The sequence below is a fragment of the Syngnathus typhle genome, linkage group LG22 (genome assembly GCF_033458585.1).
Source record: "Syngnathus typhle isolate RoL2023-S1 ecotype Sweden linkage group LG22, RoL_Styp_1.0, whole genome shotgun sequence".
Taxonomy (NCBI): Eukaryota; Metazoa; Chordata; class Actinopteri; order Syngnathiformes; family Syngnathidae; genus Syngnathus; species Syngnathus typhle.
In genome coordinates this window covers 348,025-370,696 of record NC_083759.1, presented here as the reverse complement: position 1 = coordinate 370,696, position 22,672 = coordinate 348,025, and the positions used below count along the sequence as shown (strand labels likewise).

The following is a 22,672-nucleotide window of genomic DNA, read 5'->3' as shown; positions in this document are numbered from 1 at the left end:
CGCCTGGAAATGTTTCCTGGCGACGCGTCGGCCATCGGCGGCTCTCCGCAATCGCCCTCCCAGCCCCGCTGTCAATCAGCCGGCCGGCGGGACAAAGGCGGCTAAAGCCGGGCCGATGACCTCATGCCCGGAGGTCTTAATGCCGCATATCTCTCAGGGACCGGCGGCCGCGCACGCGCAGAGGCTCGTGCCGATCCCCTCGGATCGGCGGGCCTCGGGCCGGGAGCGAGCCTCAAGACGAGGTCTGACAGCTGCGGGGGCTGCGAGCCAGTCTCAGCCCCCCCACCCCCACGATTTCATTTGCGGTGCCGTCTTTTGGAACGTGCTCATCCAGGCCGCCCCGGGCAGGCAGCCGGCTCAGAACTATGACGAAAGGAGGAGGTTGGAGGAAAGAAAGAAAAGTGCGTGAGGGAAGTTAGCTTTGTGCTGCCTTTGTGTCATCCTTTGCGATCCTTCCGCTTCCTTTCAATGGCCCCAACCGAGCCGTCTGTCTCACCTTGGGGACGTTTTCATCACAAGTCAACTGCAACCAGAAACTTGAGCAAAAAATAGCCGAGACGCCCGCCGAGATGATGGTCGGCCGGGCCGCTAGATCATCTCTAATAGCCCGAGTCGGACAGGAGTTGACGGGAGTCCAAACAATAGCCGCTTGTCTCCGGCCGGCGTCAAGGGCATCGCTTGGCACAACAATAGGACCCCCCCCCCCCCCTCATATTTTCCTTCCCTCCCTCCCTCCCACCTCATTCTCCGGCCAGTTCCATCAAAGAGCATTCCAGCTCTGGAGCCCCTTAAGCCCTTCACTCAAGGCTGGTCCATGTGACGCGGCATGCAGACAGTCGTCTTTAAGAATTGATTGACGCCGGGATCCAAAGCCTCGGGGGAGCCAAGAGAGGCGCCGCTCGTGAGGGCCAGGTACGCGACAGCTGCAAAAGGGGGGGGTGTCAAGGAAAGTAAATGAAAGCCCCCCCCCCCCCGTTTTGAAGTTACGCCAACGTCGGGATGGGCTCCGCAAATCATCCGCAAGGAGACAGCTTGGATATTGCTCCACCTGAAGTGTTTCCATAAAGTCCAGTGAAGCAAAGCCTTGGAAAAGTGCTATCACCCTTGGAGAAGGTCTTGACCCGCCCGCCGCACCTACTCTGATTTACGATGATACAATCCAGCGCATCACGGATCATAAATAAGTGACTAAATAAACACGCCGCGGCTGCGCTTGAAGATTTGAGTGAGCACGAGCAGGATTGTGTGGGAAACAAGGTTGTGGCTTCGTTGACCATTTGAAAGGACACACTTGTGCTGTCTTGTCACGCTTTAACCAAGCGTCTTATTCGATTCACAAGATGGCACCAGAGAGCTGCTGAAGCCTCATGAAGCTTTGAGCCCCACGTGCAGAGCAAGTGGCCAGGAAGCTTCAGCCGCCTTCCTACTTACTGTCAAACAAGCACGAAAGTAGGCTTCGGCTTTTCAAGTAGGGCTGGAAAGCACAGATGACAGAGAGTAGAATGGCTTGGGCAGAGACCAACGAGCGAGCGAGCGACGGACGGACGGACGGACGGACGGAGAGGTGGAGGGGAATTTACCAAAGCAGCTCAGGAGGGCCCTCATTACGATATTAAACAAGATTTAATAAGTGAGAGTGATTTGATGAGGTGATTATCCCGGCCCATTAATCAAGCAGGTTTCTGGCCGGGCTGTAATATGGCGCATCTTTCCCGCCTAGACCCAAAGCCTCTTTCCACGCTGAGCTCCTTACCGTGCTAACCCCCCCCAAAAATAAGGTCCATTCCATCTCATCTCTCCAAGCTTGCGGCGGCTATTTTGGCCGCTGGCTGGCTGGCCGGCCGGCTGGCTGGCTGGCCGGCCGGCCGGCTCATCCATCCCACCTCCTCCCCGCCTTGTGCTGCATCTGATAAATGGAACTCCTTAACATCTGGGTCACAAAAGTAAAGTCTGATCAGCCCGAGTTAAGAGTGATAACTGGCAATGATCCGCAGAAAGCATCGAGAATAGAAGGAAGTTGTGCTGACTCCACTGGCGAATGCCGGTGGATGCCTGTGTGCGCGTGCGCGTGCGCGTGGACTGAGTGACCGGAAACCAAATTTCAAGTCGTCATTCCAATGAGAAATCAGATATAAACATAGAGAGAGAGCAATGACGAATCAATGAAAGAAAATCGGATGTGACAAGTCGACACAAATGTGGCCAGAGCTACGAAACGTGATGATAATAATGAAGCCATCATCCGATTGATTTATGTTTCAACGTGAAACTCGTAGTTCCGCTTGTCGCCACTCATTCGCCATGTCTGGTACGGTTACGCACGTCGTTTGCCAACAGTCATAAAACGGAAGAAGAAGAAACAGAAGAAGAAGAAGGAGGGAAAAAACATGGCCGCGGCACCAATCAGCAAGTCTTTTTGATTTGGATTTGTTGAAGTAAATGCGTCGTGGCAACAATGGCGAATCTTCCAAGAATGAAACAGGTCGTTTTTGGTCAGCTCTAATGGAAGCCACCGAGCCCTGCTTAATGTTGGCGTCATTTTCATCATCAAGCCGAAAAGGGAACGACCGCGGTAAGTAAGTAAGGGCTTACTTCCTAAACGATTGTTTCCATGCCTAACGGTCTTGTTGAAGAAAAGGGAAGTCTTGACACTTGTGCTTGGCGAGACAGAAAGCCAAAGTCAAGTCACACAAGAGTACCGTTTTTTTCCGTGTATAGTGCGCCCCCATGTATAATGATGCATTTGGATTCAACGCAAAGATGAGCAGAAATCAAATCATCCGATCTTTTACTATCTTACACCAGATCTTCAAGTCAAGTTTATTTGTATAACCCTAAATCACAAGCAGGGCTTCACATAGACAAAAACTGACAATTATTCTCAAAGCATCCCCTGATATTCACTTTGGATTCCTCATCAAATGTCATTTACCTCGCACCAAGGAGTAAAGAACACAAAAGAGAGCAGAGCAGAGCAGAGCAGAGCGCCTCCCTAAAACATTTTAAAAGCTCAAGTGGAAGAAGATTACCTTAAAGCAGGCAGGCAGGCACGGGGCCTGAGCTTTTAGAGGGCGAACCGCCCGCCCCAGAGTATTAACACAATAAGCACAGGAGAAAAAAAAAAATAATAATAATAATAATACAAGGATGTTTTTATCAAGCCTAATCCAGAGCTAGCAGGCAAACCGACCTGGGACATAATCCCAAGGAGAAGGTCAGCGATGCACGTGTACGCGGAGGCCCTCGCTTCCGTGTCTCCAAATGGCTTCGAATAATCTTCAGGAGGGCACGACGCCTTCAACTGGAAGGTCTACTTCCTCGTCATCACAGTGTACGGAGGTTCGGCGCTTCTGCTGCCAGCCACCGGCGAAGATCATGCCACCCCAAAAAGCTGGTAATTGCTTCGAGAGACCACAAGGTGGCAGCAAATCCCATTGGTCTCTTCAACAATGCTTTGCAAAATGCAAGCGTGACGTTCGGGTGCCTGCGCCACTCTAACGGCCCTTGCCCTCGTTTAAAGAGCAAAGATGAAATCTCCAGTCGAGCGGCCCTCGCTCGCTCATTTGTTCACTCGACCAACAGCTGCAACGTGAATTTGGCCGCCGACTGTGAGACAATGTCGCCTTGGCGAGGAACTTTCGCTCGCTCGCTCGCTCGCTCGCTCGCTCTTTCCCTCCATGTATCCGTGCAGCATAATTTGAGTAAATGACAGGCGAACATCTGCTGTGCATAAGAGAGAGGCCAACACTTTAACATGCAGATGTCTCTCTCCATCTGCATTAATTCAATAATTACCGCAATGGTGGGAGGCAGGGAGGGAGGGAGGGAGAGGGAAATCTTTTTTGTATAGCTTAAGACAATGTTATCGGCGCCAGTTGGTACGGGGGGGGGGGCTCGATGATTACACCGTTTAGCCAGAGCAAGCTGCCACATGCCGGAGGATGGCACTAATTCCATTGTGCCCTTGGTGAGTCACGGACGCACTCCGAGTGACCGAGTGCGCGCGCCTCCCTCCACGCCGGCATTAGACGGCGGCGGGGCTCCTCGCAGATTCTTGCGCACGTGACTCATTTGCGCGGCGGCCGTGCGAGAGATACGCTCGAGTACGCGCCGAACGAAAACAGCTCGACGGCCCCCATTTGTTGGAGCGACTCTAGTGCATCGAAACATATAGTGACAAAGGAAAATATTTGTCTACTCGGCAGGCCAACTTCCTTTGATTACCCGAGCGCTGCGCCGGCGCCGCCGCCGCCGCCTATTGTCCTGCTCTTATTTAGACTTTGATGTCACCCCGCAACTGTTGTCACTTCTAAGTTTAGCTGAAGAGGCCAGCGCCGAGGAGGTTGAAATGGATGCAATTGGAAGACGGAAAGAATGCAGACGGAGATGGCCGCCAATTGTGAGGAAGAAGGCAAACGATGAGGTAAACAAAGTGACCACTTGACACGCTCGCCAAGTGCCCAGCCTGAGTGCAGCATCACGCAGCGCCGGTCGCTCTCGGAGATCTTCCCCTCTTTCAAATCATCAAGATGGTCATCGGGCTCCTGCCTATGAACCAAAGGCTTCCGGAGACGGGACCGAAGGAGACGAGAGGGAGGGCGACAGATTAGCTCAGCCGTCTGCTCGTAAAGCGCCCGAGGGCCGAAGGTGCTAAACCCAGTTTGGGGACACGCACACACACGTGGATAAACAGAGGAGAGATGAGGGCTTTGGGCCCGGTTAAGACGCCCGGCGTCGCCCGCCCCACGTGGAGACACGGGGGCCAGACTTGAGGCTCGCCACGCCAGGAAGGGCCGGATGAAGATTGTCTCCGATTGAGCGTCCGCCCCATTATCGCAACAAGTCGGCGCTGCCGCCCAGCCCTGGTTAACGAACGACAAAGTGAGCGGGGTCCTTCCCGCCGTCGCTGTGGCAAAGGGCCTTTAAGCGGGCTGGATTTGACACACACACGCGGGCGGCGGCCTCCCGACGGCGAGGCCTTAGCAGCTGCCGCTTTGTGAGCCTGACCGCCACTTTGCACGCGTTTGCTACATAGAAAGCGACGCACGCGACTCAAGGCTAAATGTCCAAAAAAGAGAGGGAATCAAAATGCATCCAGAGAAGTTTAGAAACAGGTCATGCCTTGTGTATCTATTTAATATCTCTGCCCCGTCCGTCCGTCTCTTATTCTGTTTTCCATAACAGGTTTTCCTTGAGAACTAAATCTACTTTAGGATTTATTGTTTCTTATCATTCCTCATCACTGGAAATTATAATCCCTTCACCTAATCCTCTCTCTTCCCTCCCTCATTTTTTTCCAGATCATATTTATCAAGATCACAATGTGTGCGGGGCAACGCAAGAACAACACGGCGCACCAGCCAAGGTCTAAAGAGATCGGCTCGGGCTCCCGGGAAACCAGGGGGCTTTCTTCCAAATCAAATCAGATCCCGCCCATGTAATCAAGACGAGACGCCAAAGACGAGTGAGTAATCTGCCGGGGGGACATGGCTCCCTTTTGCTTGGACATTATTAAAAAGAGAAAAAAATCAGGAGGAACACGTCTTTAGATTGAAAGAGTGGGGAATTGAAATGATAACTAAATGGGGGGGGGGGGGGGCTAACTGGGGCAAGGTTGGATAAAGGCTTCAGACGCGCAGAGGTGGATAACTCTGCATGTATCGTGTTTAAAACTAACTCGTTCAGACAATGTGAAATTAAAAAAACTTTGCACTTGGAAGATTTGTCCACAAGAAGGCGCTCTCTGTATTGGGTGCGCAATGAATCCCTGATGATTTTTTTCACTTTGTCACGATGTATTGTCTGTCACTGCATATTTTATTCCCTTTATTCTAAACTTAATATTTTAAATGGAATCACTATTTGCATTGCTTATTTTATTTAGGAGGGGCGAGGGTTAGGATAGTAAGGCTTTGTCTTGTAAGTTTTATTTGTTAAAGCCTTTTTTTTTTTTAACTAAAAAACGACAATTTAGAGACAAGCTTTTTCAAGACAATGCTCAGTAAGGCTTTTTTATTTAAAAAAAAAAAGAAAAAAAAGACATGAAAGTGAATCTGCCTCCTGACTGTACAGAACGAGTTTACAGACGTTACGCTGTCGCCATCTCCTGGTCAGTTCGTGAAATGCCGGCTGTGACAACTTCCGCGAACCCCTACAAATCGTCAAGCCCTCTCGTCCTAAATATAGATCTTATTTTAGTTACAGAAATTAAAATTGACATTTTATTTGTAGACTTTTGCTTACTCGCTCTAGAAAACAAACGAGAGAATCAATCTGTACTTCAATTTTGGTGTCTCTTTTTTTAAAACCAAAATCAAATAATGAGTTGAGTTTCTCTGTTTCCAAACGAAATATCCAATGACCAAAGGAGACGCGGACCCCAGGAGATGAGGATGAAGATTATATTTCTGGCAGAAAGAAACAAATGTATGAAAGAAATTATGATGGAAAATATAACGCTGATGATATTTCTGGCGGAAAGAAACAAATATATAATGGAAAATATAACGCTGATTAGTCACACAAATATTAATGTTGCATGGAATGAGTTGTCCAACCTCTAAAAGTCTTCTATTTTATTTGCATTATGAGAAAATGTTCGTTTCTTTCACCGTCGTAAACCGAGACACCTGTTTCACACTAAGGAACACTTCCGGTTTGTACCAGCTCGACTCACTGCTGCCTTCAAGTGGAAGAAAAAAAACTCAACACTCACCAACGTCACTTTAGTTCAAATACGAAACCGATATGATGCCGTCATTACGTTTAGGCTTCACTCACTACGATATTTGAATTGATTTTTTTTTTTTTTTTTCGTACCGTGCGTTATTTTTGGAATGTATGAACGTGGACGGCATATATTCCAATGTGCGTAGTGGTGGGCTGATTCATATTTTCCAGTGTGAGCAAGTAAAACAGCTGTGTAGTTATATCGCTTGCCGATTCTTCTTCCGTTCTCTTTTTATCTTTGGTAGAAAGTCCGACTTATCGAAGAGGAGGAGCTCTGGCTTCGTGGGTACTAATTGTCTTCCTTTTATGGTGAGTCGTAAATGTTGACAATAGTTGAGTTAGTGGTGGTGGTGGTGGTGGTTAGCCTACCCTACCCGAGCTTGGCTAGTGGCAGTCCATCAATGGCATTTCATCGTGTACAATTGTTCATATTTTATGACACTGGTCCCGCTGACGGATGAAGCAAGGCTAAAGTATGTTGGGAAAATAAAGACCGAGAAGTGTGAGAATGTCAACCAAAGTAACGAGCTAAACACAGACAGCTACACATTTACCACACAACACTAGCGTATCCTGAGCCATTTCTATCTGAATACCTCAACCGTCCGTATCAACGTCGTAATACGTGACGAGTGTGCCATTTATTCTCCTGTTCCCATTGACGTTAGCATGTTTCCACAGTCGGCTAATTTTGCCTTATCCACAACTTCCACAGGCCAAGGGACAGCCCGCGGTTTTCCTGACTGACTTCGCCAAGCTGAAGCGTCAGTCGGGCGCCCGAGTGGCTCAGCTCTTTCGGTCACCTCGACGCTCCAAGTCAACCGCCCTCTAGCGGCTGACGTCCATCATGACAGGTGAGCTCTGACGTCAAAGCCAAGCCAGCCACAACATAGGCAGGCAGACAGACAGACAGACAGACGCTCGCTCGCTCCATCAATAAATATCACAACACTTGGCGCTGCAAATGGTTGTTTGCTTCCGTGTGCTCCGCTACAAGATTTGTAAATATTGAACATGGTGGACGGACAGTCAATGGTAAGAGATTATCGTACGAGTGCCCTTCTCTGTGAATCCTGGAGCCACCGACTTTCCCATGGTTTCGGCGACCGGATTATCATACGCGAGTGGCCTTCTCTGCGAATGCCAAAGCCACCGACTTTGCCATGCTTTGGCCTGTCGGTCGGTGGGTGGGTGTGCGCGCGCAGGCAGGCACGCTCGCTCGCTCGCTCTTTTGTCTCTCCCTGGTCCAGAGTGACACTTGCGGCGGATAGAGAGGCCCATTGTTCTCGTTGAGATGTTTATCAATGAGACACAGAGGAACGCCTTGACAGTGAGCGTGACAGCAAAGCTGCCGGCCTAATCGCTAATCTCCCCCGTCTCGTTAATACTCGCCTATGCGCTAAATATTGCCGAGTTAGGCGACGTTGGCACAACCGCCGGCTTTCTGCCAGCCTCTGGAGCAACTTTGGCATAGCCGCGCATGGGTTCGGCCGCCGCGGCCGGCGACGTCCCGGCCTCTCGGAGGCTGGCACCGGACTGCCGCACGCTACTCGACCATCGAGCCGCCAAGGGTAAGCGCGGCCTTCTACAGATGCTTCTGCATCAAGACTCGGATGGCGAGCAGACACTGTCAGATTGCTAGTTCGCTTCCGCCGCCGTCAATTTGGACTCGTCTGTGGACTGCAAAAGCCCAGAAAGCTAACAAAAAAGGATGACTTGAAATTCAGCCAATGCTGAGGGTTGACTGTAACGCCTAGAATGTCTTCTTTCAAAGCGAACAAAAAAGGATGACTTGAAATTCAGCCAATGCTGAGGGTTGACTGTAACCCAGAGAACGTCTTCTTTCTTCGCATCACTAAATGGCCCTCAGGCTTAGAGATGGCAGCCGGTGCGTTGGTCATCACTCGCAGGCACAACTTTTGTATTCTCACTTGCGCTCGCTTAAGTCGTCGCGCTTTGTCATAAGCAACATTTTCATCCAATGAAAATTCACACCGTCATGAAGTGGCGTCGTTTCACTCATTTGCTCGGCTTTATTCCATATGGACGTCGATGCGTGTGTGGGTGGGGCCTGAAGACAAACGGGAAAATCCAAGGTCATCCCGGCATGCTTCTCTGTGACGGTGCCTCGCGCTCCCCGTTTGTATGTGCGTGTGTGTAATTCATGGCGTGGCGTGGACACAGCCTCTGCACCAATCAACGTGCTCCTCCCCCTGCCTGGCTCTTAGCTCCAAGCACACGTGCAAGGCAGGCAGGCAGGCAGGCATTAATCCCCAAGAGTGTGTGCGTGTGTGTGTTGGCATAGCAGTGCGCGTGTGCAAGCGCGAGTGCGCGTGTGCAAGCGCACGAGTGAGCGAACCCGCTGGAAGCAAACACGAGCAGCGGCGGCGGCGGCGGCAGCAGCGGTGGCTCTCTGGCATCACATTCCATGTACGGTAAGAAGAAGGCATCTTATCGTCACTTGGGAGGAAAGCCAGCGAGCGTGACGCGAGCGTGTCGCCGCCTGTTTGTCCGCATTCCCGCCCTCGTCGTGCATGACGGGAAGGCAGATCGGAAAAGCCGTGGCTGCCTGCCTGCCTGCCTGCCTGCCTGCGTGGCTGCCTGCCTGCCTGCCTGCCTGCCTGCCTGCCTGCCTGCCTGCCTGCCACTTTGCCGCGTTTTATTTCTGTGCCTCCTCATCAGTTTTGCCCTTTTCCTTGCCCGCGTTGCGCTCAGGCAAACTCTGGCTCAGCGGTCAGTTGCGGGCTGCAGCTAGGAAGCGTGCGCTGGTGCCGCTGTAACCCCCCCCCCCTTTTGTCCCATTTAATGGCACGTCTTGGCGAGCACATCATCAAGATTTCCTTGGCCGAGGCGTCCGCTTCCTGTACAAAGTTCAGCGCGCTGCTCAAACATTGCGCTCCGTGACACCATCCGAGTGGGTCAGCGCCGAGGTCCAAGTGTTATCTGCCGCATCCTTTTCAACTCGACCTAGTTTTGCGACCCTCGTGACTCATAATTTGGGGTTTGTGCGTGCGTGTGGTGTGTGTCTGCCAACTCTGCGTGAATGGAAGTTGTCGGCCAAAGTGGCCAGAATGACACGGGCAGCCGATGTCCGTCTTCATCGTCATCCTCTTCATCCTCTGCTCTTTCACTTGCTTGCATCTGGTGTGTCCCGAAGCAGCCTTTGAATCGAGGATGAATTTGCACGTGAAGGTCGAGTGCCATTCCAAAAGTCCTAGCTGCAGCATTTGGTCTCGCCCGACAGGCAGGAGTCTCCAAAGGTTCCTCTTTGAAACGTGGGTCCCGTGTGCTCTCGGCCCAATTTCCGTGCCCCTTCTGCTGCATCTTTAATCCTAATGGGGGAATGTTAATCTTACTTCCCGGGGGGGAAATGGATGTTGTAAGCTGTTAATGACGCTGGGCCAATATTAGGGAGATGTAAATAGCCACGTGATTGGCTGCTTCCACAGAAGGGGAGTGGGGGGCATCGTGTACGGACGGCTGCAGCTCTGCGTCCGATCGGGTCGGATCGGCACTAATCCACCTTGCTAAACTTCGGATTGTGTGTGGCCGTAGCAGATGTGTTTTGCTGAGCCGCCTCAAGTGTGTGCGTGCGCGCGTGTGTGGGACATCTTGCGTAAGTGCAATGATGGATGTCCTTCCTTCCGTTCCTGTTAACTAATGGCTGCGTGTCGGCCGTAAGACTCGACGGGCAGGAAGCAGAAGGTGCGCAGAAAATGATTGATATTGCCAGGGCCGCACCGCTTGTATTTTGTATTGTCGTCGTGGCCCGGCCCGGCGAGCGGCTCTCCCTCTGTTGCCTCTGAAACGTTGACCCGGAAATGACGCTTTCACCGCTGGACAGCCGACCGAGGTGCAATAAGAAGCTTTGGAGCGTGACTCACTCGGTGCGTCACCCCCCCCCCCCCCCCCCCCCCCCCCCCCGCTTATTTATTCAACTGTATGACCTCCAGCACCTCTCGGTTTTTGGATGAAATGACCGTATGGCAGCGCAGCAGCAGGCTGCGCTATGAATAGATGCTCCGCCTCTTGAGCGCGATTTTGCAAAGAGCGTGCCTGTCCCTCAAAGCGCAGCCAGCCGCCTTCAAATTCTGTGACTCTGTCAAGGACGCGGCTCTTGGAGGCAGGCGTTGGGCCTGCACCGGTCGTTGCTGTTCCAAAACCTATGAAGAGCACGGTCTGTTTCGGAAGCACGCCAGGACTGATAGATAATCTTCCTAGTGCGTCTCGGTGTGGTGTTAACATTTCCAGCCGCGATAGCAAGCCCCGCTGAAAGGACGGAAAAGAGCTGGCCTTCGACCTTTGCGCGAGCGGCCCCTTCAAACCGGACACTTCTCGGGCACATCATGCGAAGCGGGCCGTTGGTGGTCTCGGATTCTTCTGATTGTGTCTGCTCTCTCTTGCTCTGGCTCCCCTGAAGCCCCTCATGAGTCATCACTGCAGGAATCCTTCAACCAACCAAAATGCCGCAATCACAGACTCCCAAATTTAGCAAAAAAAAGAAAAGAAAAATCACAGCAATACTGCGACGTTTGTTCATTAGTTCAGAGGGAGGAATTCTTTTTGGGCTCTCCAACTTGTGATCATTTCAATAATCAATGAATCCTTTTGCCGACTAATCAATCGATTGACTGTTTGAAATTTGTCTGACGTGTTCCAGGGGTGTGCGGCTGTTGCGGGGCTCTCAGGCCTCGCTACAAGAGGCTGGTGGACAACATTTTCCCCGAAGACCCGGAGGTGAGGAGCTCGGCAGACAACGTCTGTACTGACCGGCGAGCAAACGAAATGTTTTCTTCCTCTAGGATGGACTGGTGAAGGCCAACATGGAGAAGCTGACATTTTACGCCCTGTCGGCTCCAGAGAAGCTGGACCGTATCGGCGCGTACCTGTCGGAGCGCTTGTCCAGGGATGTGGCGCGCCACAGATACGGGTGAGCCCGACCGACCGACCCGCCGGCTGCCTTCGGAACAGCTTTTGACGGCCGTCCGTCCGTCCGACGTTCCTCAGTTACGTGTGCATCGCCATGGAAGCGCTGGACCAGCTGCTGATGGCCTGCCACTGCCAGAGCATCAACCTCTTTGTGGAGAGCTTCCTCAAGATGGTGCGCAAGCTGCTGGAGTCCGACAAGCCCAATCTGCAAATCCTGGGAACCAACTCGGTGGGTGGCAAAAGGTGGACGTGGTTTTACTGGCGTAGCGCACGAGCAAGCTCCAAAAGTTCTTTCTGACTCATTGGCATGCTTTGGGTTGAGTTGGCACCGAGCGGTGGCTTGCTATTGGCCTATTTGTTTGTGAACATAAGATTCAGATCATTGATTTGAAGCTTTTGCGACAAGGACCGAGCGCTTCGTCGGCCTCTCACGCTAGCTCTTCGACGTCAGTTGTGGTAATATGTGAACAAAAGGACTGTGTGTGGGATTGATGTGCTTTTTTTCTTTTATTTTTCCGAGTGAGGTCATGCTGCCTGCTCGGGCCAGATGCTTGCCTTTTGTCAAAAGGTTGAATGTGGGTAAATATTTCATGTCGTTTGATAGGCGTGCCGCTGCTGCTGCTGCTTTGAAAGCCTAAGCAAGTCTCCGATGCCAAGCGGACTTGCAGCGAGGAATGAGGGCTCTTCTCGGCACGGGAGCTAACCTCCTTTTTCCGTTCCGGGGGGCCCGCTTCATAAACACGTGACTTACTTTTGCGGCGTGACTCGGCTGAGAGGTTAATTCCCGCGGCATTGGAAAGCGGCGGCGGCGGCCTCGCACTCTGCTTAATTCTTCCAAGGACACACTGCTGAGCTCCTTCCATTTTCCAATCACTGCAAACGTAGATGAGGAGAAAAACAGCGACGGATGCTAAATGTCAGCAATGTGGAAGGTTGACAAATGCTCTCCTAATCTTGTTCTCCTTCAGTTTGTCAAGTTTGCCAACATAGAGGAGGACACGCCTTCCTACCATCGCAGTTATGACTTCTTTGTGTCGCGCTTCAGCGAGATGTGCCACTCGGGTTACGAGGACCCCGACATCCGCACCAGGTGAGTGCGACCCGCCTCGGCGTCAGCCTTCGTTAGCGTCGGGGCTAACGTGCGCGTCGCTAACAAACGCGTGTCTCGTCATCACATCAGGATCCGGATGGCGGGCATCAAGGGCCTTCAGGGCGTGGTGAGGAAGACGGTCAACGACGAGCTTCAAGCTAACATCTGGGATCCTCAGCACATGGACAAGATCGTCCCGTCGCTGCTGTTCAACTTGCAGTGTAGCGAGCGCACGGAGAGGTAAATGTGGACGTTATGCAGATAGGAGGAAGGGCCAGAAAGTGAAAGCGCCCGACCCGCACGAGATGGCGCCTCGTCAACTTCCCTTCCCGGCGTAATGGCTGCAGGCTCGCAGATGGCGTTTGTTAATTCCCGCGCACATGTTCAGACATTTTGCGCACGTCAACAAAGTGAAAAAACAAATCTTATTTCGCTCACGTTGTTCTGTGCGCGCCGGCCCGCCCGATGAGGCTCACGCTGAATAAGGAAACAAAACGGGGTGGCCCTTGACATGTGCCAATTCCCATGAATTAGATTTGGGAAAGGCTAATCTTTTCCAGCTTTACATCTGTCCCTGTCATGAAACCTCCTTTGAATCTCCGGGTGGGACATTTCAACATTCTCAGATAGAGGAACAAATTGACTAACATGATGACTTCCGTGTAAAAAAAAAAATGCTCCCACGCAATGTTGAGCTTTGCAAACCGTTGACCCTTGAACCGGCTCCCCACCAGTCGCTCGCCGTCTCCATCGCAACCGTCGGACAAGGAGAAGGAGAGCCCGGCGGAGCTGACGGAGCGCTGCTTCAGGGAGCTGCTGGGCCGAGCAGCCTACGGAAACATCAAGAATGCCGTCACCCCCGTGCTCATGTGAGATGGAACGCCCGACCGACCTCATCGGCCAGCTAAGCTTCCATTTTCTCTACTGCGGCCCGTGGCTGTCCTTGTCTGCGGTCATTTATCCCTCCCCTCCCCCCCCCCCCCCCCACACCACTCCCTGCGTGGAGCAGCTGCCGCGTTGCAAGTGACCTTGATGCTGTTTGATGGATTGCGCGACGCCCGGCGTGGCATCTCTGTCAGAGCGCTGATGTCTTGGCGACGCTAATATAAGATGTGACATCTTTCTTTTTTTTTGTCCCCAAAGGCATCTGGACAATCACGCTCTATGGCAGGGGAAGACCTTCGCTGTGCGTTGTTTTAAAATCATCATGTACTCCATTCAGGTAAGCGCCGCCACGCCCGGATTTTGCTACGCTGTCGATGGGACGTGATTTCTTCTTCTTTTTTTAACCCCCCCTCAGTCGCAGCACTCGCACTTGGTCATTCAGCAACTCCTGGGTCACCTGGACGCCAACAGCAAGAATTCGGCCACCGTCCGAGCCGGCATCGTGGAGGTTCTGCTGGAGGCGGCCGCCATCGCCGCCAGCGGCTCCGTCGGTCCGAAGATTGGGCGGCCGGGCGCGCGTGGAGCCGTCTGCTGTGTCGCTCACCCGCTTTTGCGGCCCCTTGCAGGTCCCACCGTGCTGGAGGTGTTCAACACCTTACTGCGCCAACTGCGTCTCAGCGTGGACTACGAGCTGACCGGCTCCTACGACGGCAGCGCCAACATCGGCACAAAGATCATCAAAGCTCACGAGGAGAGGCAGCTGCAGGAAGCCGTTATCCGAACCATCGGCGAGTGGCCTTTTGTGCTCCTTTTCTTTGGAGTCTTTCCCACACCATTGACTTGCAATTTCTTTGCGCCTTTCAGGTTCCTTTGCCAACACTTTGCCCACCTACCAAAGGTCGGAAGTCATGCTCTTCATCATGGGCAAGATCCCTGTTCCCGGTGTTCACCCGTTGCTACCTTCTTCGGGCTCTTGGTAGGCGGCGCCTCCTTGTGCCGCTTTTGGGAATCTGATTTTCTTCATGCTTTTCATCCTCTGCCAGGCCCGAGGTTACCAGGATGATTCAGGTGATGTTACTCAAGTCACTGGTCCAGGTAAGTGCGCACGCGACACCGTTGAGCGGTGGAGACGCTTCCGACCGCTTTGTCGTGGCTGCAGGTGACGGCGGGCTTCCAGACCACCAACATGCTGACGGCTCTGCCCAGCTCCTTCCTGGAACCTCTGCTCTCGTTCTCCCTGACCGAAGACCCCGAGGTTCGGCTGCTGGTGCTCCAAATCCTCCTCAGTCTCATCGACAGGCACGACAACCGGCCCAAATTCTCCAACATGAGGTGCGTAGGTGGCGCTCGGCGATGCTCGGCTCGCCGACCGACCTCGGCTCGGCTCGGATCGGGCGGCGCTCGGAGCCCGATATCCGACCGACCTCGGCCTGACATTGCTTTTGCAGTATTATCAGCGACATCTCTGTGCTGAAGCTGAAAGTGGACAAGTGCTCCAGACAGGACAACCTGTTCATGAAAAAGGTAGCGCGAGCAGTTCGGGAAGTCTTTTGGAGCGTGCGTCTCGAAGCCGCCCCTTCCGTCTGTCTGTCTGTGGCCAGCACGGCCAGCAGCTCTACCGGCACATCTACCTGGGCTGCAAAGAGCAGAACAGCGGCAGGCGCCACTATGAGAGTCTCTTTGCCTTGCTGGGTCTTCTCAGCGTGGAGCTGGCCAACGAAGAAGTGGTGGTGGACCTCGTTCGCCTGGCGCTTGCTCTGCAGGTATCCACGGGAGGGAGGGGATCCATTCCGCAGGGCTTCTTACTCTCCTCCCCTCCCTAGGACCTGGCTCTGTCCACGGATGAGGCGCTGGCCGTTTACAACCGCTGCGCAATGCACGCCCTGGCCGCCGCCTACCTCAACCTGATCTGCCAGCTCACCACCGTCCCCGCCTTCTGCCAGCACATACACGAGGTGGGCTGGCTCGCCTAGCGCGGGCTGCCAAAGGTTCCCTGTCCGTCCGTCCGTCCGTGCGTCGGTCGCGCTCGCTTGACTCCTCTCCTTTCCCCACCCTGTCAGGTGATCGAAGTGAGACGGAAGGAAAGTCCTTACCTGCTGCCCGAGGACGTCTTTGCGGATGTGCCCAGGTACGTCGGCGCCACACGTGTTCTTTTCCCCGTGACTCCTTCTCCTCTTTTCTCCCGGCCTCTCCTAGACTCCCCTCCTCGCTTGACAAAGTGGAAGGCGGCATGCTGTTCCTTCAGTCCAAGATCACGGAAGTCCTCGGAGGCAGCGGTTACAACACGGAGCGACTGGCCACCCCATACATCCCTCAGTACACGGGTAAAGGGACTGGCTGACGCCTGCGTTTATTCGGCCGGCCGATCGGCTTTTCAGCATCCTTCTTCTTTCTTGGCCGTTGCCGCTGCGTGAAGATGAGGACCGCTTGTCCAAGAGAAAGAGCATCGGGGAGACCATCTCGCTCCAGGTGGAAGTGGAGTCCCGAAACAGTCCCGAGAAAGAAGAGGTAGGAGCCAAAAGTCACGAGTGCCGTAACCATTGCGCCGGCTCAATCGCGGCTCCCGTCACGCTGCGTCTCTTTCTGTTTTCCCAGCGGACCCCCGCCGAGGAGATCACCTTTGAAACCTTGAAGAACGCCATCGGTATTCACACTCCATACGCACTGTTAGGCGGAAACATCTCAATTGCCGAGCCGTGGCTGTAAATTTTCGGGCTTTATTGTTGTTGAAGGAAAACAAACATCTGGTATTTGTTTCAATGGTCGCTTTGGCGCCGGCGCATTCCATTTGCTGCACTTGAATCCTTTTAGAGCCGAGAGGAAGTTTGCTTCGAGCGCAAAACGTTGACTCTGCTCGGCTCACATTTGACAAAAAGGAGGAGGCGACGTGCTCCAAGGACCTCATCTGCATCAATCAATCTCTCCCGACCATGTCAAACTCATTTCATCTTAAAGTCTTCTCTTCATGAATCCATTTTGATCTCCTCCAAAGTACTAGCGGCATCAGGGCCACATGTGTCCAGCATAAAAGAGCAAATGCTGTTCACGTCTCAGCCAGATGGTTTGGGTCTACAGGCAAAACAAAACCAAATGAATTGGCTTGTTCCGTTTGGGGAGTTAACCCCCTCCTCTTTTATGGTGTAATCAAACACTGACGAGTGTTGAGACAGCTGATGCTTGGCCCAGATAGCAGCGGGAGCCGCCGCCGCATCTTGCTGGACTCAGCTCAAAGATGGAAGCGTTTTAGGAAAACAATCTTGGAGCTGCGTCCAAAAAGTTGTTTAGAATGAAAATGCCAGGTATCCTGTCCGGGAAGAATCAAATTGCTGCTTTCCTCAAAATCCTTCCATGGCTTGAGGTGATTCTTGACTCGTTTCTGTCTCCCCCTAGTGGACAGCGTGGGTATGGAGGAACAGGAGCGGGAGCGGAGGAGGCAAGTGGTGGAGAAGTTCCAGAAAGCTCCCTTTGAGGAGATCGCTGCCCATTGCGGTGCTCGGGTACAGCAAAGACCGTGGTTTTGTTTTATTTTAATTTTGTTTGGGTCCTCTCTTTCTCCGCTTTTTGTCTCACTACCCACCGCCGCCGCTGTTTGCTGTTTTGTCTCGCTCAGGCCACGCTGCTGCAGAGCAAACTCAACCAGATCTTTGAGCTCACAATCAGGTGAGCCACAACCACAAAACGCCGTACGAGTCCGTTTCCGAGACAATGACGGACGGCCCCGTGTGTCCTCCCTCTCAGGCCCCCGCCCAGCCCGTCCGGCACCGTAGCATCCGGCTACGGCCCGAGCCAGACTCGCTCGGTGCCCCTCTACGAGATGAAGTTTCCCGACCTTTGCGTATATTGAGGAGGCAAGGTTACTCGGCTCTTCTTGTTCTCTTCCGGGGCAAACCATTTTTGGGCGAGGCAGGGCAAAAAGGAAATAACGTGCCGCTGCTGCAAGCCAAAAACTTTGATAACAAGCCACATTTTGTCACGCTCGCCATGTAGGAATGTTGTGGACAATCTTTTCCATTTTCTGGACTGATTTAATATGGGGCTTTTTTGTTGTAGTGCTGACATATTGCCAATTCTCTCATCGTGCTGGGGGAGGGCGGCCATGATTTGATCCTCCTTTATTATTTTTCACATTCCTTTTTAACAGTAGGATAAGAAGTCACTCAACAGCTCATTGTGAGTACAGGGTCCCCCCGGCAGAAAGCATTCAAATCTTTCAGCTCGTGTACAGTCAACATCTACTCCGAGTGTGTGCGTGCGTGTACACGCGTATCTATTTTATAGGAACTCAAATTTGACGCTCCGTCTCTTCTCTGCCTCTCGTTGGCATCAGCTTAGTCTCCCACCAACGGCACGGCACGTCTGTCCCCGTGCCGACTTCCCTCGAATCTCGTTTGCGGATCGTGTCGTGACTCTCCGGTCGTTCCCGTTTGTGTCCACCAAGCGTGACTTGTGTCAGTCATTTTGTCGTCTCGTTCCGGATAGCTCTGTCGACCACGTAGTGCTTGTGCAGGTCCGAGACCCCTTCTGTGAACTTTGCACTTTAAAAACTGGAGGACCTTGTGACGAAGGCAGCTTGACTTTTTGGGGACGGAAAAATGCCTTAGCGCTCGCTGCGTCCGTCCTGACCTGACCTGACCTGACCTGACCTGACCTGACCTGACCTGACCTGACCTGACCTGACCTGACCTGACCTGTCCTGTCCTGTCCTGTCCTGTCCTGTCCTGTCCTGTCCTGTCCTTGCATGCTCCTGTGATGTGCTAGACAATAAAAGTTACCAGTCCACAGAAGAAGCCCTTCCCTTGTCTTTTTCCAGTCAGATTTGGCACTGCCATGCTTAAAGAAATGTATTAAATTGTCAGGAACTCACTGGCATTTTTTATTTTGTTTACAAACAAGGCCAAGGCTTACTAGCCTAGTCCACTTCTACTTCAACTTGTCCCACAGCCAGTACATTAGTCGATGGTTTGGGCGGCCGCATAAACTGAGGCGTAGGCCCACATCCGGGCTTGAGTTCGCTCAGTCAAGACTTTTACAACAAGGAACGAGAAAGACAAAGAGCAAAAGGGATTGATAGCAACATGCAAAAATCAGCTAGCCGACGACCCTCTGCACATCCTTGAGAAGAATGTCCCCGAAGATGCCGGTCAGCGATCGCTGAGCATTCTTCACGTGGCCATCTCGGGGACTCCCCCGCTTCCTCTCCTGAGGCCTCGCCGGCGTCCGATCGGCGTCCTTGGCGTCCTTGGCGCCGGGACGCCGAGGCGGCTCGCTCGGGAAGGCAGAGCCTTTGAGCGCTTTGCGGTTGGGGAGTTTGCCCCATGGCGAGTGCCTTCGCTTGGCGCTTTTGTGTCCCGGCTTGGGTCTGGGCGTCATGTTCCCGCCGGGGGGTTTCCCCCAGCGGAAGTGCTCCATGGAATAGCTCCTCTCGGCGTGATGAGAGCCCGCTCGGCCTTTCCGGGTCCCGTTCCTGGAGGGCTGACTCCAGCGGAAGTGCTCCATGGGGTACGAGCGCCGCCCTTCTGCCGGCCTGGCCTCCAACGTGGAGGAGAGTTCCTTTTCCTCGCTGATGCTGAGCGCCGGACGCCCCATCTGGCTGGCTGACTTGCAGAGTTCCAGGCACACCTGAACGGAGGCCATGACAGAAAACACAGCGAGAGTCAAGAAGATTCCATTCCACCCGTTGATCCTTCACGACTGGCGTTTGAGGTTAGACGGAGTGACGGGCAAGGTGCGTTGAAACAAACACACGTTGGCAGATGAGCTCACCAGCAGCCTCCCCCTGTTGATCTTTTTGCAGCTGGAGCACTCTGAGCCCAAGGCCGGAATGGACAAGAAGGCCACCAGCGCCACCAGCAACCAACACGGACACTCCATGTTGCTGGGCTTCAGAAGAAAGAGCAAAGCGTCAAGCCGGACAAATGGCATCTGTGCTAGCTAGGTAGGTAGCTGGGTGTCTTGGCTTTTTGCAGCGCAACAACCCACATCCATTTTGACAACATGTAAAGCCCCCAAAATAACGCTCTCCTTCCTATGCCGATCCCACTGAACTCTGCAAACATTGACGAGCGAGCGGCTTTGACTGGAATATTGCAGATGGCTTGCGCAACTGCTTCAGCTCCCCCCACCGTGTCTGAAAATGCTTGCGTTTATTAATCATGACTACGTTTTGTAGAAGAAGAATATAGCTACGGAAAGGCAAAGCAATCATCTGATTTGGCACTCATCCCTGCTAAGCAAAAAGAAGAAGGAGACATTTACCTACCGATTCTGGTCTTTCGGGGTTTTTTTTTTTTTTCTTTTTTTATATTTGTTGTTTAAGCTCCTATGAGTTTTTCTTCCTTTTGCCCGGCGACTCGTCTCCTCTTCCTCGCAGCTGCCATCAGCTCGAGAGGCTCTCCCCGCTCTGCTCCTTTTATAGAGCTCCTGGAGGCCTCGGGGTGGGTGGGTGTTTTTTTTGTGCGAGCGAGGGATCTCCCACTCCACGTGGGCGGGGGAACAATGCATCATTTTCTCTCTCTCTCTCGCTCTGTGCGTGTGTGTGCGTGTGTGTATGTGTGTGTGCGCGCGCACGTTTCGCCACCTTAGCCCACAAAGCTTTTCTTTTTTCTATCAGCGTGGTGACTTGACAGTTGACCTGCAGCCGGCCGGCCACATTGTTGTTAGTCATGTTTAATATTAACCATGTAACATCTTTCCAATTGTATGACTCGGCTGCTCAAAGTGGACCGGGACGAGCTCCAGTTCATGCACGACTCGAGTGCTTTGGAAAAAGAACTAGGCCAGAATCTTGCGGCATTGTTATTTTGCTTTTCTGTCTTTGCTCGGTGCTCCTTCGAAGCAAAGGGTGAAATGAAAAGCTTCTGCCCGATCCGTTCTGCTCCACAATTACCGAGAGCTCGCGTTCACGTTTGATATTGCGAGTGTATCGGCCCCGTCCGTCCTTTAAAGCCGTGCAAAGAACAACGCACCCCTTGACCACGTCGCGCATTCCAGGCCCAAAGCTTGTTCGCCTTACGTAAAGGAACGCCATTAGCGTCTTCCGGAGGAGAACGCGCTGTTCGGAAACCTGACTATTGCTCTGACCCCTGAGTTTGATTTTGATGAGCGGTCGAGCGGAGAATATCAAAAGCGATGTGTGCGGCCGACCGGCCGACCGACCGACCGCATGCCGTTTGAGATTTGTTCTTAACAATGCAAACAGCTTGACAAAAATAATACACTTCATGAAAACAATAACAATGTCATTAAATAGATTGTAAAAAGAGATTTTTTGTGTACGCCTTGGCTGCCTGGGGACAATCTAATTTGAGCAAAAGAATGCTCCAAGGAAAGCTGGAACTTAGTCTCGAATGAGTCTGTTTTCAATTGACATATTTAGTTGGTTAGTTGAAAGCAAAATGACCCTGTGGGAATGTGAAACTCGATGATGCAACTTCTTTGACCACATTTCCAAATTCTTCGTAATACAAGTGAAGCTAATGAATGATATTGTTCATTTTTTTAGTATTTACGTACTATGTGGTTGATATGTTTTGTTGTCTTCATTTCTTTGACTTTCCACGTGTCATTTGGAGAACAATGTGATTATATGCAACATACAAAGAGATCAACTTTAATACACATTATGATGCATTCCTTTTACATATTTAATGAGGATCACTTTGTTGTTTTGAATCCCTCTTATAAAGTTTGTGTGCACATACCTCAAAACAAAATATTAGTTAGTTGTAAAAGCGAAGCTGAAGCCCATGTTTACAGGGCACGTAAACCAGAATGAAAAACAGACCGTAATGGTCAGCACATGTCGGAGTCAATTGCACGTGTGAGCCCACGGTCGCCGTCGTGCTCCAACATCAGAACATTCTGTTGTGCTGCCAAGAGCAGTCACGCACACACATCATATTTGCCATGTCCTTCTTGCCGCAATCTGCTTATGTACGTTGCTTTCAGCGTCTATCGATTTGAACGACAGGATGGTGCTAGTAGCAAATTTGCATAGGATTGCACTTGAAAAAGAGACCAATGAAGAGAATGTAAGAATGCTTCATTCATTGCGACTCCAACTTGATCAGCAGGTGGCAGTAGAGTACAGGCATGGAGAGACAAACGACTTACCCCATCAGTAAATAATATTTAAGAATGCATTCTTAAATATATTCATCTTTGGCCTGAAAGAGTTGGGACGCAGCAGTACTCGTGTTAGCCACAAGGTGTCGTCATTTAGTCACAAATAAAAAGCGCGTTAGTGTTCAGAAAAGGGCCACCGTTTTCTTTTGGGGAGGGGGGGGGGGACCAAAACATTGACATTGAGACGTTGGCTATTTACCCAATTAAAAAGTCAATAAGAAGAATAACAAATACTGTATACAAAAATTGAATTCAATTACCTCCCAAAATTTGCGAAGGTAGGAAGACTTTTTTGAATCACAAAATTCCCCACTGTGTTTGCACATAGTCCAAAGACAAGCGATGACTCCAATCGAGTTGTAACTCAATTAGAGAAGCGGGAGGAGATCAATGCCTTGTTGCACTTGTGTGGAAAAGCCCGAAAGCAGGCAGGAGGTGGTCTTGGACGAGGAGCCCCGCATTCCTCACATTTCTGCCTTGGGATGTCACTGCCTGCTGCCTTCATGGTGCTCGCCAAAGCTAGGGAATTGCGTAGACTTGCTTGAGCGTGTTCACCTTTCAAAGGGCGCCTAACCCTTTTCATTGGGTGGGCTGAGAAGAAATGCCATCCATCTATCCAAAATATAATTCCATAAGCATTCGCTTATTGTTCTCACCAAACAAATGTCGCGACTCTAAAGTTGATCCGGATGTGGCGGAGAACGACTACTGCTCGCCACCACCTCCTGTTGGGATATTTAAGGGTGGGCGGCCAGCGTGTAGTAGATGTTCAAGTTATTACTGAAATGTTGTTTTTGCATCTTAAAACAACTTGTATAGAGTGCGTGTATATGTGTAAGAACAAAAACGTGTGGCTACTGCAAAATGGCCACTTTGCAAAAATGAGCTGCGTTCACGAGCACCGACATTATTCGC

At 51.9% G+C, this 22,672-nt stretch overlaps 2 protein-coding genes across 11 annotated transcripts; one reads left to right on the top strand and one right to left on the bottom strand.

The window, feature by feature from the left end:
• The first annotated feature begins 2,346 nt into the window (after window positions 1-2,346).
• LOC133146716 (protein EFR3 homolog B) lies at window positions 2,347-18,420 on the top strand. Of its 8 annotated transcripts, XM_061270704.1 has the most exons (26): window positions 2,347-2,572; window positions 4,315-4,423; window positions 5,301-5,464; window positions 6,975-7,038; window positions 7,445-7,583; window positions 11,390-11,466; window positions 11,532-11,659; window positions 11,737-11,887; window positions 12,627-12,748; window positions 12,839-12,988; window positions 13,483-13,617; window positions 13,892-13,970; window positions 14,049-14,421; window positions 14,498-14,609; window positions 14,677-14,728; window positions 14,793-14,965; window positions 15,082-15,157; window positions 15,235-15,396; window positions 15,457-15,588; window positions 15,694-15,761; window positions 15,830-15,957; window positions 16,050-16,141; window positions 16,229-16,277; window positions 17,024-17,130; window positions 17,244-17,293; window positions 17,372-18,420. In XM_061270704.1, exons 5-26 carry the CDS (start codon window positions 7,577-7,579, stop codon window positions 17,475-17,477), a joined length of 2,529 nt encoding a protein of 842 aa, XP_061126688.1. In that variant the 5' UTR covers window positions 2,347-2,572; window positions 4,315-4,423; window positions 5,301-5,464; window positions 6,975-7,038; window positions 7,445-7,576; the 3' UTR covers window positions 17,478-18,420. The 8 variants fall into 8 exon arrangements, with proteins under 8 accessions (XP_061126688.1, XP_061126686.1, XP_061126689.1 ...); XM_061270702.1 differs by lacking the exons at window positions 2,347-2,572; window positions 4,315-4,423; window positions 5,301-5,464 and adding an exon at window positions 6,680-6,867; XM_061270705.1 differs by lacking the exons at window positions 2,347-2,572; window positions 4,315-4,423; window positions 5,301-5,464; window positions 6,975-7,038 and adding an exon at window positions 6,680-6,867 and having other exon boundaries at window positions 7,451-7,583.
• Window positions 17,541-22,447, bottom strand: LOC133146718 (pro-opiomelanocortin-like). 3 transcript variants are annotated; one of them, XM_061270710.1, is made up of 3 exons: window positions 22,018-22,447; window positions 19,397-19,513; window positions 17,541-19,252 (listed from the first exon to the last, which is right to left on the bottom strand). In XM_061270710.1, the coding sequence occupies exons 1-3, from the start codon at window positions 22,081-22,083 to the stop codon at window positions 18,722-18,724; spliced, it is 714 nt and encodes a 237-aa protein (XP_061126694.1). In that variant the 5' UTR covers window positions 22,084-22,447; the 3' UTR covers window positions 17,541-18,721. The 3 variants fall into 3 exon arrangements, with proteins under 3 accessions (XP_061126694.1, XP_061126696.1, XP_061126695.1); XM_061270712.1 differs by lacking the exon at window positions 22,018-22,447 and adding an exon at window positions 19,889-21,905; XM_061270711.1 differs by lacking the exon at window positions 22,018-22,447 and adding an exon at window positions 19,893-21,901.
• Window positions 22,448-22,672: the final 225 nt, after the last annotated feature.

Bases quoted from the DNA above. Each gene is read 5' to 3' on its own strand.
- LOC133146716 (XM_061270700.1), top strand. From the start codon at position 8,210: ATGGGTTCGGCCGCCGCGGCCGGCGACGTCCCGGCCTCTCGGAGGCTG. The intron at 14,966-15,081 runs GTGCGTAGGTGG...TTGCTTTTGCAG, and splicing joins CCCAAATTCTCCAACATGAG to TATTATCAGCGACATCTCTG. The intron at 15,762-15,829 runs GTACGTCGGCGC...GGCCTCTCCTAG, and splicing joins GTCTTTGCGGATGTGCCCAG to ACTCCCCTCCTCGCTTGACA.
- LOC133146718 (XM_061270710.1), bottom strand. From the start codon at position 22,083: ATGTGCAAACACAGTGGGGAATTTTGTGATTCAAAAAAGTCTTCCTAC. The intron at 19,514-22,017 runs GTAATTGAATTC...TTTCTTCTGAAG, and splicing joins ACCTTCGCAAATTTTGGGAG to CCCAGCAACATGGAGTGTCC. The intron at 19,253-19,396 runs GTGAGCTCATCT...GCCTCCGTTCAG, and splicing joins TCAACAGGGGGAGGCTGCTG to GTGTGCCTGGAACTCTGCAA.